Source organism: Crocuta crocuta, unplaced genomic scaffold, assembly GCF_008692635.1.
Source record: "Crocuta crocuta isolate KB4526 unplaced genomic scaffold, BGI_CrCroc_1.0 scaffold45, whole genome shotgun sequence".
NCBI lineage: Eukaryota > Metazoa > Chordata > Mammalia > Carnivora > Hyaenidae > Crocuta > Crocuta crocuta.
Window position 1 is genome coordinate 1,728,363 of NW_027530544.1, and position 21,025 is coordinate 1,749,387.

The window sequence follows — 21,025 nt, forward strand, 5'->3', positions numbered from 1 at the left end:
TCTCTAGTTAGTGCAAGCAAGAGAAACCGTTTGGGATAAACTGTCATGTATGTGTCTGTGGTTCACTTTATTATTAATATGGAAATATAGTAAAATTTTACCATAACAAAAAAAATGAAGTCCTATTTTTGGAGGATAATGAAACAATTCCTAGTTAGGTACTTGGGTGTTCTGAGTGTGTGGAAGCCAATCATTGTTGTGTTTTATCCCAATTCAGGTTACTGGGGCATATATTTGAATGCTAATAATATGTCAAAGAATTTTTATAATGATAGGGAAGGTATTTTGGGAAGAGAAAATTGCTTGGGAAAAACATACTTTGTCCTCTGATTTAGTTATTTTATAGAAAAATGCAATGTGCATGGCTAAACAGCTTTGATCCATAAGAAGAGATACATTTTAGTTTTTGAACGTTACCTATATACAAATAGGAAACTAAAAAATTTCATGAAGCAATGTGCATTCCAATATTTTCTGTTATTTCCTATTTCAATTTTGAAGAAAATGTGTAGTTTAACTACACTAATTTTATGACCTTTTAACAGTCACAAGTTGCAGTTTAAAAAACATTGCATCAAATGACACTATTAAGAGAACTTCAGAAAGGAATTCCAGGTTATTCCAGAAGCCTAAGATGAGCATAATTTTTCTAGTTGTATATCCCATGCCATTAAGCACAGATGATTAATAGGTGCCAACCCCACATCATTTGGCTGCATGGGATGGTCTTTTAAGAGAGAGGAGGAAGGGGGTGCCTGGGTGGCTCAGTCAGTTGAGCGTCCAACCTCAGCTCAGGTCATGATCTCATGGTTCGTGGGTTTGAGCCCCACATCAGGCTCTGTGCTGACAGCTATCTTGGAGCCTGGATCCTGTTTCAGATTCTGTATCTCCCTCTCTCTCTTACCCTCCCCTATTCATACGGTCTCTTCTCTCTCTCTCTCTCTCTCTCAGAAATTAAAAAAAATAAAAATAAAATAAGAAAAGAGAGGAGGAAGGAGGGGAATGGAGGGAGGAAACTATATATGCAGGAACTCTCACTGAAGGATACTTAAGAATTTAATAATAATATGATTTGGGGCGCCACTTGGCTGGCGTGGTTGGTGGAACATGTGGCTCTCTTGATCTTTGGAATGCATGTTTGTGTTCCATGTTGGTTGGGTGTGGAGATTACTTAAAAAAATAATCTTAAAAAAAATAACATGAATTGCTTGAGGGATAGAGAACGGGGTATCTTCAGGTGGAGATAAGACACTCTAGGTACTGTATTTCATTTCTCAGTTTTTAAAAATTTGAGTCACTTAAATATTTTTATTCTATAAATATTAATTTAAAATAAATTCTGCTTCTACATTATTAGAGAAAAAAGAGGGTAGGAGGACTCCCATATGGATCAGGGTTTGGCAGTAAGATTACTGTGATAGATTGTCTTTCACAGGCGTGGGAGGGAGGTACAGCCTTTATGCTCTGTTTGCTGCCCCGATCTAGATGAGTTACATTGGACAGTACTCTTAAAGAATGTTTCAGTGACTCACTAAGAAAGGTTAATTTGTGTCCCATTTTCTGCTTTATTGTAGGTGGTGATACAGTTTAGAAATTTTTGTTTTCAGTAGAACATGGCTAATTTGAAATTTCAGTGCTTAAAGAAGTTTAAAATTTTTTTTAACTTTCTTAGAAACAATTTCAAACTAACAGAAAAGTTGTATAACAAAGAATAATACAAATAATACCTGTTTGCAGATTTATCTTTTGTTAACATTTTACCCCATTTACTTTGTTTTTATCTGCCTATTTATCTTTTTTTTGTCTAAATCATTTGAAATAGGCTTAAAATACCATGTCCCTTTATTCCTAGCTTCTCCTAAGTGTGTTTTCTAAGATTAGGGATATTCTCCTACTTAACTATGGTACAGTTATCAGCTCTAGTAATATTGAGACCACACTTCACTGCCTGTTTTCCATTTTTGTCCTTTGACCCAGCGTGTCCTTTATAGCACTCTCCCCCCAACCCACCCACTCCTGCCCTGGCACAGAATCTAGATTAGGATTAGGTATTGCATGTAGTTGTGTCTTTGTAGCTTTTGATCAGAAACATTTATATAGCCTTTATTTCTTTTGTACAATATGAGATTTTTAAAGACTTTACCCCTCCTTTTTAAATAGAATTCTGATGTTCTTTCATGATTAGATTCAGATTATGCGTTCTTGGCTAGAATACGACATACTACGTATATATATTGGCTAGAATACAACATACTACATATGTATATTACATATACATAAACTACATATACATATTTAATACTACATAGCTGATATGTCTTTCTGAGGATATCACACCTGAAGGCACAGGAAGTCCATCTGCCTGTCATTAGTAATGTTGGAATACTCAGTCAAGATGTTGTCTAGTTTCTGCTGTATAATAAATATTTTCCCCTTGCAGCAAATAAGCAATCAATGGGAAGACATTTTAAAGCCTTGCAAAATTTCCTACTCCTCACCAAAGTCTCCCTCTAGATTCAGCGTTCATTGATTGTCCTTGCTTGGTCTACTGTGTTGGTGCTCAGCATTCTGCTGTAAGCAAGAGTTCTCCTTTCTACCCTATTTTATTTGTTGTTGTTATAAACTCATAAATTACTCTTATTTCACCCATGGTTCATAATTCATTATTATGTGAAGTAGAGCATTTGATTGTGGAGTCAGTGGATGACTTCGGAAGCTCAGTGACCACCCAGAAATTGTGTGCCAAGTTTTGTGTTGTTTGCACATCTGGGGGGAGTGCCCATAACTTTCATCAGAATCTCTAGAGTTCTTGATTTGAACAGTATTAAGTTCCACTAGGTTGAATAGTTAAACCTTGAGGTGTCTGTAACCCTTACATATTTGTATATTCTTTCCCCTGCTTTCTACCCCCAATGTTACATAACTGAAGTGTTAGAATTATAGTGTGTGTCCATCTGTAGTTACATTTCATTTTTTTTGTCTACTGTTTTTAACTGTAACTGAAAGTAGTATTATATTTTGGGTTTTTTTTTGCTAGAATATATAATAAATGTTAATATCTTCATTGCCACTGTAGCAGCAGTTTATGGTGTATAAACCAGTCTTTTGAAGCAACGAATTACTTTGATTTCATTTGAGATTTTAAAACCAATGTTTTTTACACTGTAGTTTTATTAGCTCTCTGGGAGTGAGCTACATGATGTTGTGCACTGAAAATTACCCAAATGTTCTGGCCTTCTCTTTCCTGGATGAGCTTCAGAAGGAGTTCATTACTACTTATAACATGATGAAGACCAATACTGCTGTCAGACCATACTGTTTCATTGAATTTGGTAAGGGCCTGATTTTTTTTCCTTTTCATTATCCTGTCTCCATCCAATCATAAGCTATTTTTCATATAATACTGGGGTCCAGGGGAAAAACTCAGAAAATTCTGCTACCTTGTTTTTGACAGAATAATTTGACAGATGTTCCCTGTAAATTATGGCAGCTTCTTCATTTAGGTGCCTAGTAGAAAAAAGTGTGTTTCAGTTGTGAAGGGGATTGTGATTATTGACACATAGAATTAACCCCAGAGGACAGTTTCTCAATGAGAAATTTATAAGCCAGAGATTCAGAGTTCTGTGTTTCTGTGATAATCTTTTATAGTCTGCTTAATGTAGACTGGAGTTTGGCAAACATTTGCTGGAAAGTACTAGATAGTACATATTTTAAGCTTTAAAGACCATATGTTCTCTGTCACAACTACTCAGCCCTGCCATTGTAGCTTGAAAGCAGCCATAGGCAATGCTTAAATGAATGAGTATAGTTATATTCCAGTAAAACTTTATTTACATAAACAGCAGATTTGATTTGGCCTATGGGCATTAGTTTACTTGACTCCTGGTGTAGGAGGAAAAGAAGTAAAACCAGCTTGTAAATATGAAAGTGAAATTGGAGTATATTTAGAAAATGTCTTTTAATTAAATTTATTCTTCAAAATATACATTGTAATGGTGTAAGCAGTAAATAAGAAAACAGGTTTGTAAGAACATGCAATTTACAGTGTATGTTCTTATGTAATTACAATTGGTAAATATTGATAAACTTAATATTTTATGAGCTACAGATCCCTATAGAAATTAAGACTGATTTAAAATAAAAGCTGTTTTTGTTTTTTGTTTTTTGTAAAAATTTAAAATAATTCCTTAAAGTAGATATAATAGTGGAAATGGTCTCACGGACATTATTTTAAATCCTTATTCTATTTATAATTATTAATTTCTAGAGTATAATTTCTAGAGTGAAAAACTTATGACCCCATGATATATTAACCATTAAACACAAATAATATTAGATTATTCCGTGACAAACTGAATAGTTTTGGATAACAAACTAAACTGTTTATCTGCAGAATTTACTCCATAAACATCACACTCTCTCACACACTTTATTTAATAAACAAATGACTGCAAGGAAATTTATTTTTTATTTTACATAGATAACTTCATTCAGAGGACCAAGCAGCGATATAATAATCCCAGGTCTCTTTCAACAAAGATAAATCTGTCTGACATGCAGATGGAAATCAAGCTGAGGCCCCCTTATCAAATTTCCATGTGTGAACTGGGGTTGGCCAATGGAGTCACATCTGCATTTTCTGTTGACTATAAAGGTGCTGGTAAGATTTCTTCTGGTGAGTTATGGATCTCAATTATTTCATTAAAAAAACAAACTTTAGTAAAAACTGAATAACTCTTGAAAATGAATTACTTTATCCTAATATTTTAGAGCGAGTATATGATAGTATATAGAAATTTAAAGTAATTCTTTTTCCCAGTAATCCACCAGATATGTGACTAATCAGGAAAATACTTTAAAATAGCGATCTCAGAGGAACTCTTTGCTTAGAGAAATATTTAAGAATTTTTCTTAATTGTTTTTAAAATACTTTATTATATAATTTTTTAGAGATGAATAATTGTAATATGTTTATATACATGTAAAATGCTTTGCATTATGTCAAGATGAGTACATTCAAGGCCAGGTTTCTTGACTGTCAAAGAAAATGGGATCATCTACTCAAACCTCCCCTCCCAAACAAGCAATACCATCCTCAATGGTTGTGACAGATTGAAAACTTGTGCTTGAAAATGGAAACCTCGTTATTGTATAAGGTAGCATGCGCCATTGTTGAATTGCTTGTTTAAAAAATTCTTCATTATATTTTGAGCTAAAATCTGTTCCCTGTAATACCAACCTGTTTGTCTAAGTTCTCGGACTTCTCCCTGCTCTTCAGCTATACTGAAATAGCACTTAAGAACTTTGAAATCAGCAACTCTGTCTCCTTTCTATCCTGTTCGTGAGATGAACTTCATATATAATCAATTTCCCTTAGCCTTTTGGCCTGTGACTTTGTAAAACCTCCCCATCCTGGAAGCTTCCTCTGCATGTGCTTTAGTTTGTTAATATTCTTCAAATGTGGGATTCAAGAATGAACACAACATTTCTTGGGCTGATTAATACAAATTATGGGAGAAATGGGGATGTACATTTCACTAAAATCCAATCAGAAAACATAAGAAAACAGGTCAATACCAGTAACAAGCCCCAGGAGAGAGGAGGTAGATCAGTATTCAGAGTTGTTACAATGTTTTCTAAAATGTCCAATTTCCAACAAAAATTTACAAGACCTGCAGAGGAAGAGGAAAGTATAATCCATATACTGGGGGGAGAAACAGGCAATAGAAACTGCCTGTGAGAGTGATCAGATATCAGATTTAACAAAGACTTTGAAGCAGGCATTATAACTGTGTACAAAGAACTAAAGGAAATTATGATTAAAGAAGGAAGGAAGGTATAACAATGTATCAAGTAGATAATATCAATAAAGAAATAAAAATTTTAAAGAAACAGAACCAGGAGGAATTTCTGGAAATGAACAATACTCCTGAAGTAAAAAATTTACAAGTGGGGTTCAACAGTAGATTTGAACTGGCAGAAGAAAGAATTAGTAGACTTGAAGATAAATCAATAGAGATTATGTAATCTAAAGAACAGAGAAAAAAGAATGAAGGAAAATGAATCTCAGGAAAATGTGGGGCACTTAAGCATACCAACATATGCATGATGGGAGAACCAGAGGAGAGGAGAGAAATAAAGGAGCAGAAACGGTATTTGAAGAAATAGTGGTTAAAAAGTTTCCACATTTACTCAAAAACATGCTCCTCCAGGAAGTTCAATGAGTTCCAGATAACCATGCAAGAAATCCACAAATTGATGAATCATATTAAAAATGCTGAAAGACCGGAACACCTGGGTGGCTCAGTTGGTTAAGCGTCTGACTCTTGATTTCAGCTTAGGTCATGATCTCATGGTTGTGAGATTGAGCCCACCTCCATGCTCAGCCCGGAGCGTACTTAGATTCTCTCTCTCTCTCTCTCTCCCTCTCTCTCTCCCCCCTGTCCCTCTACTCTACTAATCCTCCCTCCCTCTCACCCTCCCTCACTTTCTCTCTCTCTCTGTCTCAAAAAAAAAAAAAAAATGCTGAAAGACCAAGACAGTGAGACAATCTTGAAAGCAGCAAGAGAAAAACAACTTGTCACTTATAAGGAACCCCAATGAGATTAATGGCTGACCTCTCAACAGAAACAGTGGAGATCAAAAAGTCATGGGACAAACATTCAAAACGCTCAAAGGGGGGAAAAAACCTATCAATCAAGAATCCTATACATAGCAAAGCTATCTTTTTGTTGTTGTTTGTTTATTGTTTTTGAGAGAGAGTGCACATGTATGAACAAGGGAGGGGCAGAGAGAGAGGGCGAGAGAGAATCCCAAGAAAGCTGCATACTGTTAGCACAGAACTGGACACGGGGCTCAATCTCACGAACTGTGAAATCATGACCTGAGCTGAGTTCAAGAGTTGGATGCTCAGCTGACTCAGGCACCCAGGCACCCTAGCCAGCAAAGCTATCTTTCAAAAATAAGGTGAAATAAAGACATTTGCCAATAAGCAGAAGCTGGGAGAATTTTTTGCTGGCATACTCACAAGACATACTAAAGGAAGTTCTTCAGGCTGAAAGGAGGTGATCTAGATAATAATTTGAATCCACCCCCCCCCCAAAAATCAAGCAGTAGTAGAGGTAATTATAAAAGACAGTTATTTTTCTTTTTTCTTTTGTTGACTGATGTAAAAAGCAGTCGCTTAAAACTATATATTATTGAGCCTGTAACATATAAAAATATATATTTTTCATAACAGCACAGAGGAGGTGAATGGGAGCAAAGCTGCATTAGGCTAATGACTCCAGTTGGTAATTGGAATCCACAGGAACAAATGAATAAAGCCATAAGTGATAATAGTTTATATTAATAAAACTTACAAAAATATAATTGCTGTCCTTTCTTCTCTTAGCTTCTTTGAAAGACCTAAAATTATGTAAAGTAATAGCTGTAACAATGTATTTTGGGGTTTGTAATGTTTATAATATATATTTCACAATACCACAAAAAGGGAAGAAAGGGGATAGAGCTATCCCCTTTCTTATGTTTCTATAGCTCATTGCTATAGAAATTCTATAGCTCTTTGAAATTAAGTTAGTATAAATATGAAGCTATTTCTGATAAGATGTGTATGATAAGTACTAGAGTTGCCACTAAGCAAATCACTCAAATACTGAAAATCATTAACGAAATTAAAGTAATACAGTCTAAAATGTTCGCAATGTAACAATAGCAGTAAAGGAGAAATAGAACATAAAAGGGTATGTGACATATAGAAGTAAGTAAAATGGCAGATGTATATCTTTTTTTTTTTTTTGCAGATATATATCTTCTATGTCAACAATAACTAATGTGGTTCAATTTGAAAGTGTGACTGGATGAAACATTCCAATCAAAAGTTAGATATTATAAAAGTAGATTAGAAGATAGAGATAAAAGATAGAGATTGAAAGTAAAAGGAATAAAAAAGATATATAATGCAAATAGCAACCAAAAGAGAGATGGAATGGCATTTTGATATTAGACAAAATGGACTTTAAGTCAAAAATTGCTACTGGAGATACAGAAAGACATTTTATAATGATGAATGATCATGGTATAACAATTATAAACCTAATGTGTCTTTAACAACAGAGTTCCCAAATATGTGGAGCAAAACCTGCCAGAAATGAAGGGAGAAATAGGCAGTTATACAGTAATAGTTGAAGACTTAATACCCAACTTTCAATAACGGATGGAACTAGGCAGAAGATAAGGAAATAGAAGATTTGAACAATGCCATAAACCAACTGGGTCTAACAACTACAGAACACTCCATTCAACATTAGAAAATATATTTTTTATACGTTTATTTTTGAGAGAGAGAGAACATGCACATGTGGGAGAGAGGCAGAGAGAGATGGAGAGAGTGAATTCCAAACAGGCTCTGCACTGTCAGCACAGAGCCCAGTGCAGGGCTCAATCTCAAACCGTGAAATCATGACCTGAGCTGAAATTAAGAGTCAGGTGCTTAACCAATTGAGTCACCCAAGCACCCCTAGAAAATGCATCCTTAATTGCACATGGAACATTCTCATCTGAGATAGACTTTATGATAAGCCAATTAAAAAAAAATTCATAAATTTAACAGACTAACGATAATACAAAGTAAAGTCTATAACTACAATGGAATGAAATTAGAAATTAATAGCAGAAAAGAATTTTGGAAACTCAGAAGTATATGGAAATTAAACAATATACTCCTAAATAATGGATCAAAGAAGAAATCAAAAGGGGAATTTATACTTCTAGACGAGTGAAGATATATATATTACAATATAAGAAAATCTGAGATGCTGCTAAAGTACTTAGAGGAAATTTTATAGGTATCAATACCTATATTTCTTAAAAGGAAGTCTCAAATGAATACTTTAACCATCTACCTAAAGATACTGGGAAAAAGAAAAGCAAATTAAACCTAAAATGAGGAGGAGGAAGGAAATAATAAAGATTGGAGCAGAAATGAAAATGAAATACAAAATAGAATAGGAAAAATCAATAAACTCCCAAACTGGTACTTTGAAATGATTAACAAAATTAACAAACTTTTAGCTAGATTGTCCAAGAAAAAGGAAATTACTGGAATTAGAAATGAAAAAGGACATTTCTATTGATCTTATAAAGGGTTTTAAAGGAACACTGTGAACAGCTGTATGCCAGTGAATTGGACAACTTTGATGAAATGGACATATTTCTAGAAATACACTACTGAAACTCAAGAAGAAATAAATAATCTGAGTAGATTTAACAAGAATAGGGATTAATTTAGTAATAAGAAATTACTGACAAAGAAAACCCTAGGCTGAAATGGCTTCACTGGAGCTTTTTACCAAACAGTATAAGAATTAACCAATTCTTTACAAACTCTTCCAAAAAAATAGAAGAGCAGGAATACTTTTAAACCCATTCTGTGAGGCCAATATTATCCTAATCCAAAATCAGATAAAGATACAACAAAAAAAGTACAGAGTAATATCTCTTATGAATATGGACCACAGTCTCAACAAAATGCTAGCAAACCAAATCCAGCAACATATAAAAATGACTGTATACTATGATCAAGTGGGATTAATCAGCAGCGAAAGGTTGGTTTACCATTTGAAAATCAATTAATGTAGTATACAACAGTAATAGAATAAAAAGCAAAAGCAGATCATCTCAGTAGATTAAGTAAAAGCATTTGACAGAATCCAACAGCCTTTCATTATTAAAAATACTCAACAGACTAGGAGTAGAAAGAAACTTCTTCAGCCTGATAAAAGGCATCTAAAAAACCCGCAGCTAAACCCATACTTAACGGTGAAAGACTAATGCTTTCTCCTAAGATCAGGAGCAAGATAAGGATGTCTGCTCTTACTACTTCTATTCAACGTGCTACTGTGGAGATTCTAGACAGGGCGGTTAAGGAAGAAAAGGGGATTGCAATCTTCCTGATTGCAGAGGGAGAACTAAGACAACTCTTCATATATGACGTGATCTTGAATATAAAAAGTCCTAAAGAAGCCACTGAAAACTATTAAAACTAGCGATTTTTGCAGGATACAAAATCAGCATGCAAAAATCAGCTGTATTCTGTATATTACTAATGAACAATCTGAAAATGAAATTAAGAAAATCCAGGCAATTACTGGATGAAACAAGACAGAGTATACTTTGTATTGTTTGAAATTTAAAAGAAAGAAAATCCCTTATAATAAAACTACAGAACAGAAATTAAAGAAAACCTAAGTTGGGGTGCCTGGGTGGCTCAGTCGGTTGGACGTCCAACTTCGGCTCAGGTCATGATCTCACGGTTTGTAGGTTCGAGCACTGCGTTGGGCTCTGCGCTGACATCTAGCTCAGAGCCTGGAGCCTGCTTCAGATTCTGTATCTCCCTCTCTTTCTGACCCTCCCCTGCTCACGCTGTCTGTCTGTCTGTCTGTCTCTCTCAGAAATAAATTTAAAAAAACATTAAAAAGAAGAAAACCTAAGTTAAAGGAGAGATGTCTCATCTTCATAGATTTGAAGACAGTATTGTTAAAAATGGCTGTACTCCAGTTGATTTATAGATTCAGTGAAATTTCTGTGAAAATCTTAGCTATCTTTTTGGTAGAAATTGAGAAGCTGATCCTAAAATTCACTTGGAAATACAGAGAACCAAAAAAAAAAAAAAGTCAAAATAAGCTTGAAAAAGTACAAAATTGGAAGATTCACACTTCTAAACATACTATTAAGCTAGGCAGTCAAGACTATGTAGTTCTGGTTTAAGGACAACAAAGTAGAATTGAGAGTACAGACATAAACCCTTAGTTTATGGTCAAATTTTTTAAAGTTTTTTTAATGTTTAATTTATTTCTGTGAGAGAGATCGAGAGAGAGACAGCGTGAGCAGGGGAGAGTCAGAGAGAGGGAGGCACAGAATCCGAAACAGGCTCCATGCTCCCAGCTAGCTGTTAGCACAGAGCCCAGTGTGGGGCTCGAACCCAGGAACCCTGAGACCCTGACCTGAGCCGAAGTCAGATGCTTAACCAACTGAGCCGCCCAGGCGCCCCTGTGGTCAATTAATTTTTAACAAGGATGCCAGGACAGTGGTGAAAAAGTATACTTTTCAGCAATTGATGCTGGTACAAGGGGATGTCCACATACAGAATGAAGTTGGACCCCTGCCTCACAAAGTATATAAAAACTAACTTAAAATGGATCAAAGACCTCAATTTAACAGCTAAAACTATAAACCTCTTAGAAGAAAACATAGACGTAAATTTTTGTGACTTTGTATTAGGCAATGTGTTTTTTTAGATTTGACACCAAAAGTACAATGAAAAAAGAAAAAAGTAATTAATGTGGACTTCATCAAAGTTAAAAATTTTGTTCTTCAAAAGACACTGTCAATAAATTGAAAAGACATTTCACGTACAAATCCTATGTCTTCTAAGGGACATATGTCCAGAATATGTAAGTAACACAACAATAAAAAGATAACAGTCCAATTTTAAAATGAGAAAAGGATTTGAATAGATATTTCTACAAAGAAAATGTGCAACTGGCTAATTAATACATGAGAAGATGCTTAACATTATTGGTCATAGTGCAATACAGAGCAAAATGATAGGAGGTACCACTTCACACCCACTAGGATAGCTATAATTTAAAAAAACAGTAACAAGTGTTAGCAAGGACATGGAGTAATTGGAACCCTCCTATATTGCTGGTAGGATTGTGAAATTGTGAACTGCTTTGGAAAATAGTTTGGAAGTTCCTCAAAAAGGTAAACATAGAATTACCACATGACCTTGCATGTATAAACCCCAGAGAGTTGAAAATGTAAGTCTAGATTAAAATGTGTACATGAATACTTATAGCACTATTATTCATAGCATCCAAAAAGTTGAAATACCCAAACATCCATCAGCTGAATGAATAAACAAAATATGACATAAGCATGCAACAGAATATTACAGAGTAAAAAAGGAATGAAGTATTGATGCATGGTACAACATGGATGAACCTTAAAAACATTATGCTAAGTGAAAGAAGCCAGATATAAAAGCCCACGTATTTATAGTTTTATTTATATAAAATGTCAAGAATAGGCAAATCCATAGAGACAGAAAGTAACTTAGTGGTTGACAGGAGCTGGGAGGGGTACAGGGAAATAAGCAGTGACTACTAATAGTTATGAGATTTCTTTTTGGAGTGATGAATATTGTGGAATTAGATAGTGATTGCACAATTCTGTAAATATACTAAAATCTTCTGAATTATATACTGTTAAAGAGTGAATTTTACTGTATTCAGATTATATTTCAATCTTTAAAATCAGTAGCAAATGAGAGTTACTACTTTGAAGACTTCTATTTCCAGTAGTGATGGAGTAGGTTAATTCAGACCCATAGTCCCACAAAATACATGTAGGAAAGCTGAGTGGAATGTATGTATTCTATATAATATGTAAGTCTAATATGATATGGAATTTAATTTAAAATATAATCTTCCTGAAGTCTTTGGAGATCTAACAAGATTACTAAGAATTACTGGGATACAGAGGAAGGTGGAGGCCCAAAGAGGTTGAGCTTAATGTTTGGAGCTACTTTTACCAATTCTAGAGGGAACAGCTGACAGCCATCTTAGACTAGGGAGACAGCAGGGCCCACCAAGCTGATGAACCTCATGAGCAGCCCTCCAGCTTTGGGTTTGGACCTTGGATGTCAGCACTAGCAATACGGGTAGACACGAATATGAAGTAGACAGGCTTTTTATCAGGACTCCAGCTTAGTTTTGAATCATATTGGTCTTTAAAAATTGGATTTAGTGGATTCCACACTGATGAGCTCTAAAGATTCTGGCAGAAGCAAATAAGTACCTTTCCTAGAATAGTCACATAAGCTTCAAATTATATCTACAACAGTAATTTGAAAATAGAATGTTTGGTAAACAATGAAGTAACCAGGCATAAATAACCAGGCACTTGGAGAGATTAGGCTACATGAACATGAACCATTACACACACACACACACACACACACACACACACACACAGACAGTCATGGAAGCCAGAGGACAACTTAGTGATAGCTTCTAAAGAATAAAAGAAAGTAACTGCGGAATTCTGTGCTTGACAAAAATATACTGAAACAATGAAGGGGCAAGAGTGGATATCTTTTCAGTGTTTCTGATCCTATCAATTTATATAAATGCTTTTTTATCAGGTTGAGAAAATTCCCTTATATTCCCAGTTTGATGAGGGGTTTATATCAGAAATGGAAGGTGTAGTCTGTCAAATGCTTTGTCTACATTTATTGAAATGGTCATATGATTTTTCTTTCTAAAGTCTTTATGTGGTAAATTACATTGATTGCTTTTCAAATGTTAGACCAACCTTGTATTTTTGTGATAAACCCCACTTGGTCATGATACATTATCATTTTTATATATCGTCAGATTCGATTTGCTAAAATTTTTTAAGTTTATTTTGAGAGAGAGAATGAATGAGCAAGTAGGGTAGGGACAAAGAGAGAGGGAGAGAGAGAATCCCAAGCAAGCTCTGCGCTGTGTTCAGAGCCCCACATAGGGCTTGAATCCACAAACTGTGGGATCAAGAAATCTTAAACTTGAGCTGAAACCAAGAGTCAGAGGCTTAACAGACTCAGCCACCCAGGTGCTCCTCAATTTCCTAAAATTTTATTAAGATATTTTGGTGCTATAATTTGCTAAAATATTTTACCTATAGTTTCATGACGGAATTGGTTTATAGTTTTCCTTTTTTGTAATTGTCTTGTTTTGCTATCAGGATAAAATTGGCCTCAGAGTAAATTGGGAGGCATTCCATTTTGATTTTTTGGGAAAGGTTTCTGTAGAATTTTTATTTCTTCTTAGTTCAGTACATAGAAACCCTTTTGAGCCTCTGGCTATTTTGTGGAAATGTTTTTTTCTACAAGACAATTTTTTTTTTTTTTTTGACGGATATAGGGTTTTTCAAGTTACCTGTTTCTCCTTAAGGGAGTTTTAGTAGTTTGTTTCTTTGAAGGAATTTGTCCATCTCACATGCCAAATTTTGGTATAAAGTTAATATTCTCTAATTCCTGTAATGTCTGTAGAATTATAGTGATACAACCATTCTCATTTATGATGTGGGAAATTTTTGTCTTTTGCATTTTTCTTCTGATCATTCATATTAGAATTTAGCATTTTTGATGTTCTTAAAACATCACCTTTTGGTTTCATTGACTTTTTATTGTTTTTATTTTTTCTTTCATTGGTTTTTAATCTCATCATTATTACTTCCTATCTTCTGCTTATTTAGGGTTTCATTTGCTCTTTTTCTAGGTTCTTAAGGTAGAAGTTGAGGTTATTTTTTTAAAAGTTGAGGTTTTTTTATTTGGGATCTTATTTCTTTTCTAATAGGCATTTAGTAGTATACAGTTCCCTCTAAATATTGTTTTAGCTGTAGCCATAAATTTTATTTTAATAGTTTGTTGTCAAGTTGGTTTCCATATAATACCCAGTACTCATCCCCACAAGTGCCCTCCTCCATGCCCATCACTTCTTTCCTCTTCCCCGCACTCCCATCAGCCCTCAGTTTGTTCTCGGCATTCAAGAGTCTCTCATGATTGCCTCCCTCCCTCTTCCCCATGGTCCTCCGTTAAGTTCCTCCTAATCCTCCTATACTTGCAAACATATGGTATCTGTCCTTCTCTGCTTGACTTATTTTGCTCAGCATACCACCCTCAAGTTCCATCCGTGTTGCTACACATGGCCAGATTTCATTCTTTCTCATTGCCATGTAGTATTCCATTGTATAGATAAACCACATCTTCTTGATCCATTCGTCAGTTGATGGACACTTAGGCTCTTTCCATGTTTTGGTATAGCCATAAATTTTAATGTATTTTCACCTTCATTCTGTTGAAAATGATTTTTGATTTCTTTTGGTTCCTTTTATGATCCATGGGTTATTTAGAAAAGTGTTATATAATTTTAAGTATTTAGAGCTTTTCCAGATATCTTTCATTTCTTTTTTCTTTTCTTTTTTTTTTTTTTTAGGATTTCACTGAAGTATTTTTTTAAATTTTTTAAAGCTTTTTCTTCCTTTATTTTTTTAAAATTATACAAATAGTTTATTGTCAAGTTGGTTTCCATATAACACCCAGTGCTCATCCCCTCAAGTGCCCTCCTCCATGCCCATCTCTCCCCTCCCCCCTCACACCCATCAGTCCTCCGTTTATTCTCAGTATTCAAGAGTCTTTCATGGTTTGCCTCTCTCCCTCTCCCCCACTATTTCCCCCCTTCTTCTCCCCCTTGGTCCNACTCTTGTTGCTCTGCCTCTCTTTCCTTTAGGTGAGCTGTTAGATTTTCCACTTGCGCTTTCTCTAATTTCTTGAAATAGGCCTGGAGAGCAATGTACTTTCCTCTTAGGACTGCCTTTGCCACATCCCATAGAGTTTGGATTGTTGTATTTTCATTTTCTTTGTTTCCATATATTTTTTAATTTCTGCTCTAAATGCCTGATTGGCCCATTCATTCTTTAGTAGGGTGTTCTTTAACCTCCTTGTGTTTGGACGTTTTCCAGACTTCTTCCTGTGATTGATTTCAAGTTTCAAAGCATTATGATCTGAAAGTGTGCATGGTATGATCCCAATTCTTTTATTTTTATTGAGGGCTGCTTTATGTCCCAGTATGTGATCTATCTTGGAGAATGTGCCATGTGCACTTGAGAAGAAAGTGAATTCCCTGGACTCGGGATGCAGAGTTTTAAATGTATCTGTCAAATCCATCTGGTCCATTGTGTCATTCAAGTCCATTGTTTCTTTAGTGATGTTCTGTCTGGTTGATCTATCCATTGCTGTAAGCGGAGTATTAAAGTCCCCTGCTATTAGCACATTCTTATCTATAAGCTTGTTTCTGTTTGTGATTAATTGTTTTAAATATTTAGGTGCTCCCATATTCGGTGCGTAGACAGTTAATTCCTCCTGATGGATGGACCCTGTAATTATTATATAATGCCCTTTTCATCCCTTGTTATTGTCTTTAATTTAAAGTCCAGTTTGTCCGATATAAATACAGCTACTCCAGCTTTCTTTTCACTTCCCATAGCATGATGGATATTTCTCCATCCCCTAACTTTTAATCTGAAGGTATCTTCTAATCTAAAATGCGTTTTTTGTAGATAGCAAATAGATGGATTTTGGTTTTTTTATCCATTCTGCTACCCTGTGTCTTTTGATTGGAGCATTCAGCCCATTTANGTTAATTCCTCCTGATGGATGGACCCTGTAATTATTATATAATGCCCTTTTCATCCCTTGTTATTGTCTTTAATTTAAAGTCCAGTTTGTCCGATATAAATACAGCTACTCCAGCTTTCTTTTCACTTCCCATAGCATGATGGATATTTCTCCATCCCCTAACTTTTAATCTGAAGGTATCTTCTAATCTAAAATGCGTTTTTTGTAGATAGCAAATAGATGGATTTTGGTTTTTTTATCCATTCTGCTACCCTGTGTCTTTTGATTGGAGCATTCAGCCCATTTACATTCAGTGTCCTTATTGAAATATGTGGGTTTAGAGTCATTGTGTCCTTTGTGGGATTCATGCTTGTGGTGGTGTCTCTGGTGTCTTTGTTCCTTGCAACACTTCCCTCAGAGAGTCCCCCTTAGGATTTCTTGTAGGGCTGGCTTAGTGGTGACAAATTTTTTCAATTTCTATTTATTTGGAAAGACTTTTATCTCTCCTTCTATTTTGAATGACAGGCTTGCTGGATAGAGAATTTTGGCTGCCTATTTTTTCTGTTCATCACATTGAAGATCTCCTGCCATTCCTTTCTGGCCTGCTAAGTTTCAGTAGATTGGTCTGTCACCACTCTGATAGGTTTCCCTTTGTATGTTAGGGCCCTTTTCTCCCTAGCTGCTTTCACAATTCTCTCTTTGTCCTTATATTTTGACATTTTCAGTATGATATGTCATGCAGAAGATCGATTCAAATTACGTCTGAGGGGAGTTCTCTTTGCCTCTTGTGTTTCATTTACTTCCTTCCCCAGGTTGGGGAAATTCTCTGTTATAATTTGTTCCAGGATTCCTTCAGCACCTTTCCCTCTCTATTCCCTTCTGGGATTCCTATGATATGGATATTGTTGCATTTGACTGTATCACTGAGTTCTCGAACTCTTCTTTCATGTTCCTGGATCAGTTTGTCTCTTTTTTTGTCAGCTTCCTGTTTTTCTATAATGGTGTCTTCTAAATCACTTATTCTCTTTTCTGCTTCTTCAGTCTGTGCATTGGACACTTCCAGTTTATTATGTATTTCATTTATCGCACTTTTTAATTCATCATGCCTATTTTTGTTCTGTGGTTTGTAGCCATAGTTCTTTGATGTCCTCTATGCTTTTTGCAAGCCCAGCAATTAATTTTACGATTATTATTCTAAAATATTGTTCAGTTATGCTGCTTATATCTGTTTTGAGCAGTTCTTTAGCTGTCATTTCTTCTTGGAATTTCTTTGGAGGAGAGCTCTTTTGTTTTGTCATTTTGGTTAGCTTTCTGTCTCTTGTTAGTTTTAAAGACTCGTTATGCTTTCTGCACCTGTGAGCACTGCTGTACCCAAGAAGACGCTTTGACTGTCCAGGGCCTATTCTTTCAGAAAGTGTTCTTTGAATGGTGTCTCTTGGTCTCTCTTGTTGAGACCTTGGTTATTTTATTTTCCTACTCGTAGTGGTATTTGGGATTCTCTACCATGTGTACTTTGGCTTGTTTCTTGAGGTAGCCCTGGAGAAGAAAACATACAGACAAACACACAGGGAACAGAGGGACACAAACGCACAGACAAATCCAACAATCACGCTAACCCAGAGGGAAAACTAAAAAGTAATGAGAAAAGATGGAGGAGGGAAGGCGAATGATAGAAAATAAAAATACATAAAAAAGTCAAAAAGAAGAAAAGAAAAGGAAGAAAGAAGAAAATCGATAGACAAAGAACGGTTTAAAGCATATAACCAGATTTCCCAGCTACAATTAAATAGCCGGGTGTATGCAGTGCTGGTTGTAGAGCATAGAGAAAGAGAGAGATGATAGGGCAGGGATGAGGCAAAATTGGAAATAGAGTGAACAGTGAGAAGGGATAAGCAGCTTTTTTCAAAGAGCTAAAGGGTGGAATATGGTTGGAGAGGTGAGAGAAAGACCGTGGTGTTGTCCAGAGAAACTGTCTAGTCTGATTACTCCTGAGAGGCTTTGTTATATCGCCATTAACAGTCTCGCTGGTTGCTGCTTCCCTGTTGCCTGGCGTTGAGTGGTGGGTGGGGGAAGTGCCACAGCCTCAGATCCTCCGGGGTCAAGCAGGGATACAACCTGAGTGCATTTGGGGAACGTAGCAACTTCAGGTCTGCAGAGTCTGCGTCGCCTCACCCCGCCGCAACCGCTTTACCGGCCNCGCAGAGTCCGCGACCCCTCACTCTGCCACAACCACCTTACCGGCCGCCGCCGCTTCAGCAGGCAACTTTCGCTCACGTAGCCCCCGCTTCACCCGGCGCCGGCGCCACTTCACTGGGTTGCTGCCCCTGCCGCTTCAGCGGGCCGATGTCGCGCGCGCCACTGCCACTTCACCCGGCGCCAGGACTGCCTCCGCAGGCGTTGCTGCTGGTTCACCGGGCCGCTGCCGCCATGTATGGTGCCAGGCGCAAGGCAGTTCAGTTTTTCCTGGTGCCTTCTGGGACCAGGACACCTAGTTTAAAGTCTGCACCCCAGCCAGAGCTAAAATACACGGTCTTTCCAAGCCGAGGTTTTTTCTCTTTTCCAGGGACGGTTATATGAGCAATCTCCGCTTTTCTTTCCTTGCCCCTGGGCAGTTCACCACCACTCGCCGGTTTATCACTCACCGCAGCTGCTCGCAAGCTAGTTCCCTCCCCTCCCTCAGTATCTCTGGGTCCCATCCAGCTTTTATCTTCCCTAGTTCACACTCCCGCACTTATGTGGTTTCCTTCCCTGTGTACTCTGTCTCTTTCTCTTCCCAAACTCCTGTGGCTCAGTGTCTTACGACTTCAGACCTTCTCTGTTTGAGAGATGAGTGCAGGCCAAATGTACAGAGCCCCCTACTTCTCTGCCATCTTGCCCTGTCTTTCATTTCTTGGTTTCTGACTTAACTCCATTGTGGTCAGATAACAAATTTTGTATGATTTTAATCTCTTTAATTTATTGAGACTTCTTTTGTTCTTTCAGAATGTGTTCTGTCTTGGCCATTTTTCTGTGTTATGTGTTGAAAAGAATGTGTATAATTGTAGGGTGGAGGTTCTTTATAAGTGTCATGGAGATCAAGTTGGTTGATACTGTTCAAATTTTTTGTATGCTTTCTGATTTTCTGTCTACTTCTCTCAATTACTGAAAAAGTTGTGTCAAAATGTCTAACTAGGTTTGTGCATTTATATCTTTCTCCTTTTAAGCTGGTCAGTTTTTATTTTATATATTTCAAAGCTTATTAAATATTTAGGATTGTTCTTTTGGTGCATAGATTCCTTTGTCAGTTTGAAATGACTTTTATACCTAGTAATATTCTTAGTTCTGCAATCTATTTTATTAACATAGCCATTGTAACTTCTTTTTTTAAGTAAGATTGGAATAATTTATCTTTTTCCATCGTTTTTCTTTTAACCTCTGTGTCTTTCTATTTACACTGATTTCTTGTAGGTATTATTATGTTGGGTCACTTGAAAAAAAATCAAATTTGACAATATCTGCTTTTTAGGTGTTTAGACCACTTACATTTAATGTGGTGATGATGATGATGATTTTAGTAATGTGATTATTGATGTGGTTGTCTTTAAACCTACTATCTTGACTATTTTCTTTTTATCCAGTCTGGTTTTGGTCACCTTCCTCTTTTTTCTGCCTTCATTTATATTATTTTTTGATCCATTTTCTGTTCTCTATTGACTTATACCTATTTGTTTCATTTGTTTTTACGTTTGCTTTAGGGTTTATAGAATATACCTGATATTTCATGGTAGGGCCACTAGGTTTAAGCCAGGAACAACTACTCAAAATGAAAACTGTTTTTTGGTTTTGTTTTGCCTAAGGGCCATGTCATTGCTTCAAAACCCAGAAACCTCTTTTATGATTCTTTCTTTCCAAATTTGCTGCAGAATTAAAACATTGTCTCTATGTTTTGATATTTTGGACACCATTAGATGACATAAGGCCTAAGGACTGAGTGGCAAAGTATCCTGTAGAGCAGTTTCAATCTTTCTGTTGCTTTGGCTCTCCTCAGCTATTTTTTAAAAATATAATTTATTGTGAAATTGGTTTCCATACAACACCCAGTCCTCATCCCAACAAGTGCCCCTCAGTGCTCATCACCCACTTTTCCCTCTCCCCCAACCCCCATCAATCCTCAGTTTGTTCTCTGTATCTAAGAGTCTCTTATGGTTTGCCTCCCTCCCTCTCTGTAACTTTTTTTTCCCCTTCCCCTCCCCCATGGTCTTCTGTTAGTTTCTCAAGATCCACATATGAGTGAAAACATACAGCATCTGTCCTCTGCCTGACTTACTTCACTTAGCATAATACCCTCCAGTTCCATCCGCATAATACCCTCCAATTCCATCCGCATTGCTACCAGTGGCCAGATTTCATTCTTTCTCATTACCAAGTAGTATTCCATTATATATATAAATCACATCTTCTTTATCCATTCGTTACTTGGTGGACATTTAGGCTCTTTCCATAATTTGTGTATTGTTGAAAGTGCTGGTATAAACATAGCGGTACATGTGCCTCTGTGCATCAGCACTCATATATCCTTTGGGTAAATTCCTAGCAGTGCTATTGCTGGGTCATAGGGTAGTTCTATTTTTAATTTTTTGAGGAACCTCCATACTGTTTTCCAGAGCAGCTGTACCAGTTTGCATTCCCACCAACAGTGCAAGAGGGTTCCCATTTCTTCATATACTCGCCAGCATCTATAGTCTTTTTATTTGTTCATTTTAGTCAATGTGAGGTCGTGTCTCATTGTGGCTTTGATTTGTATTTACCTAATGATGAGTGACA

At 36.3% G+C, this 21,025-nt stretch overlaps 1 protein-coding gene across 1 annotated transcript in view; it reads left to right on the forward strand.

The window, feature by feature from the left end:
- The window catches only part of SEC22A (SEC22 homolog A, vesicle trafficking protein), a 79,542-nt gene that overhangs the window by 16,986 nt on the left and 41,531 nt on the right, over positions 1-21,025 (forward strand). The window contains exons 3-4 of the mRNA XM_077767616.1: positions 3,169-3,332; positions 4,481-4,675. Of these exons, the coding sequence (XP_077623742.1) occupies positions 3,169-3,332; positions 4,481-4,675 (359 nt within the window). The remainder of the gene's footprint in view (positions 1-3,168; positions 3,333-4,480; positions 4,676-21,025) is intronic.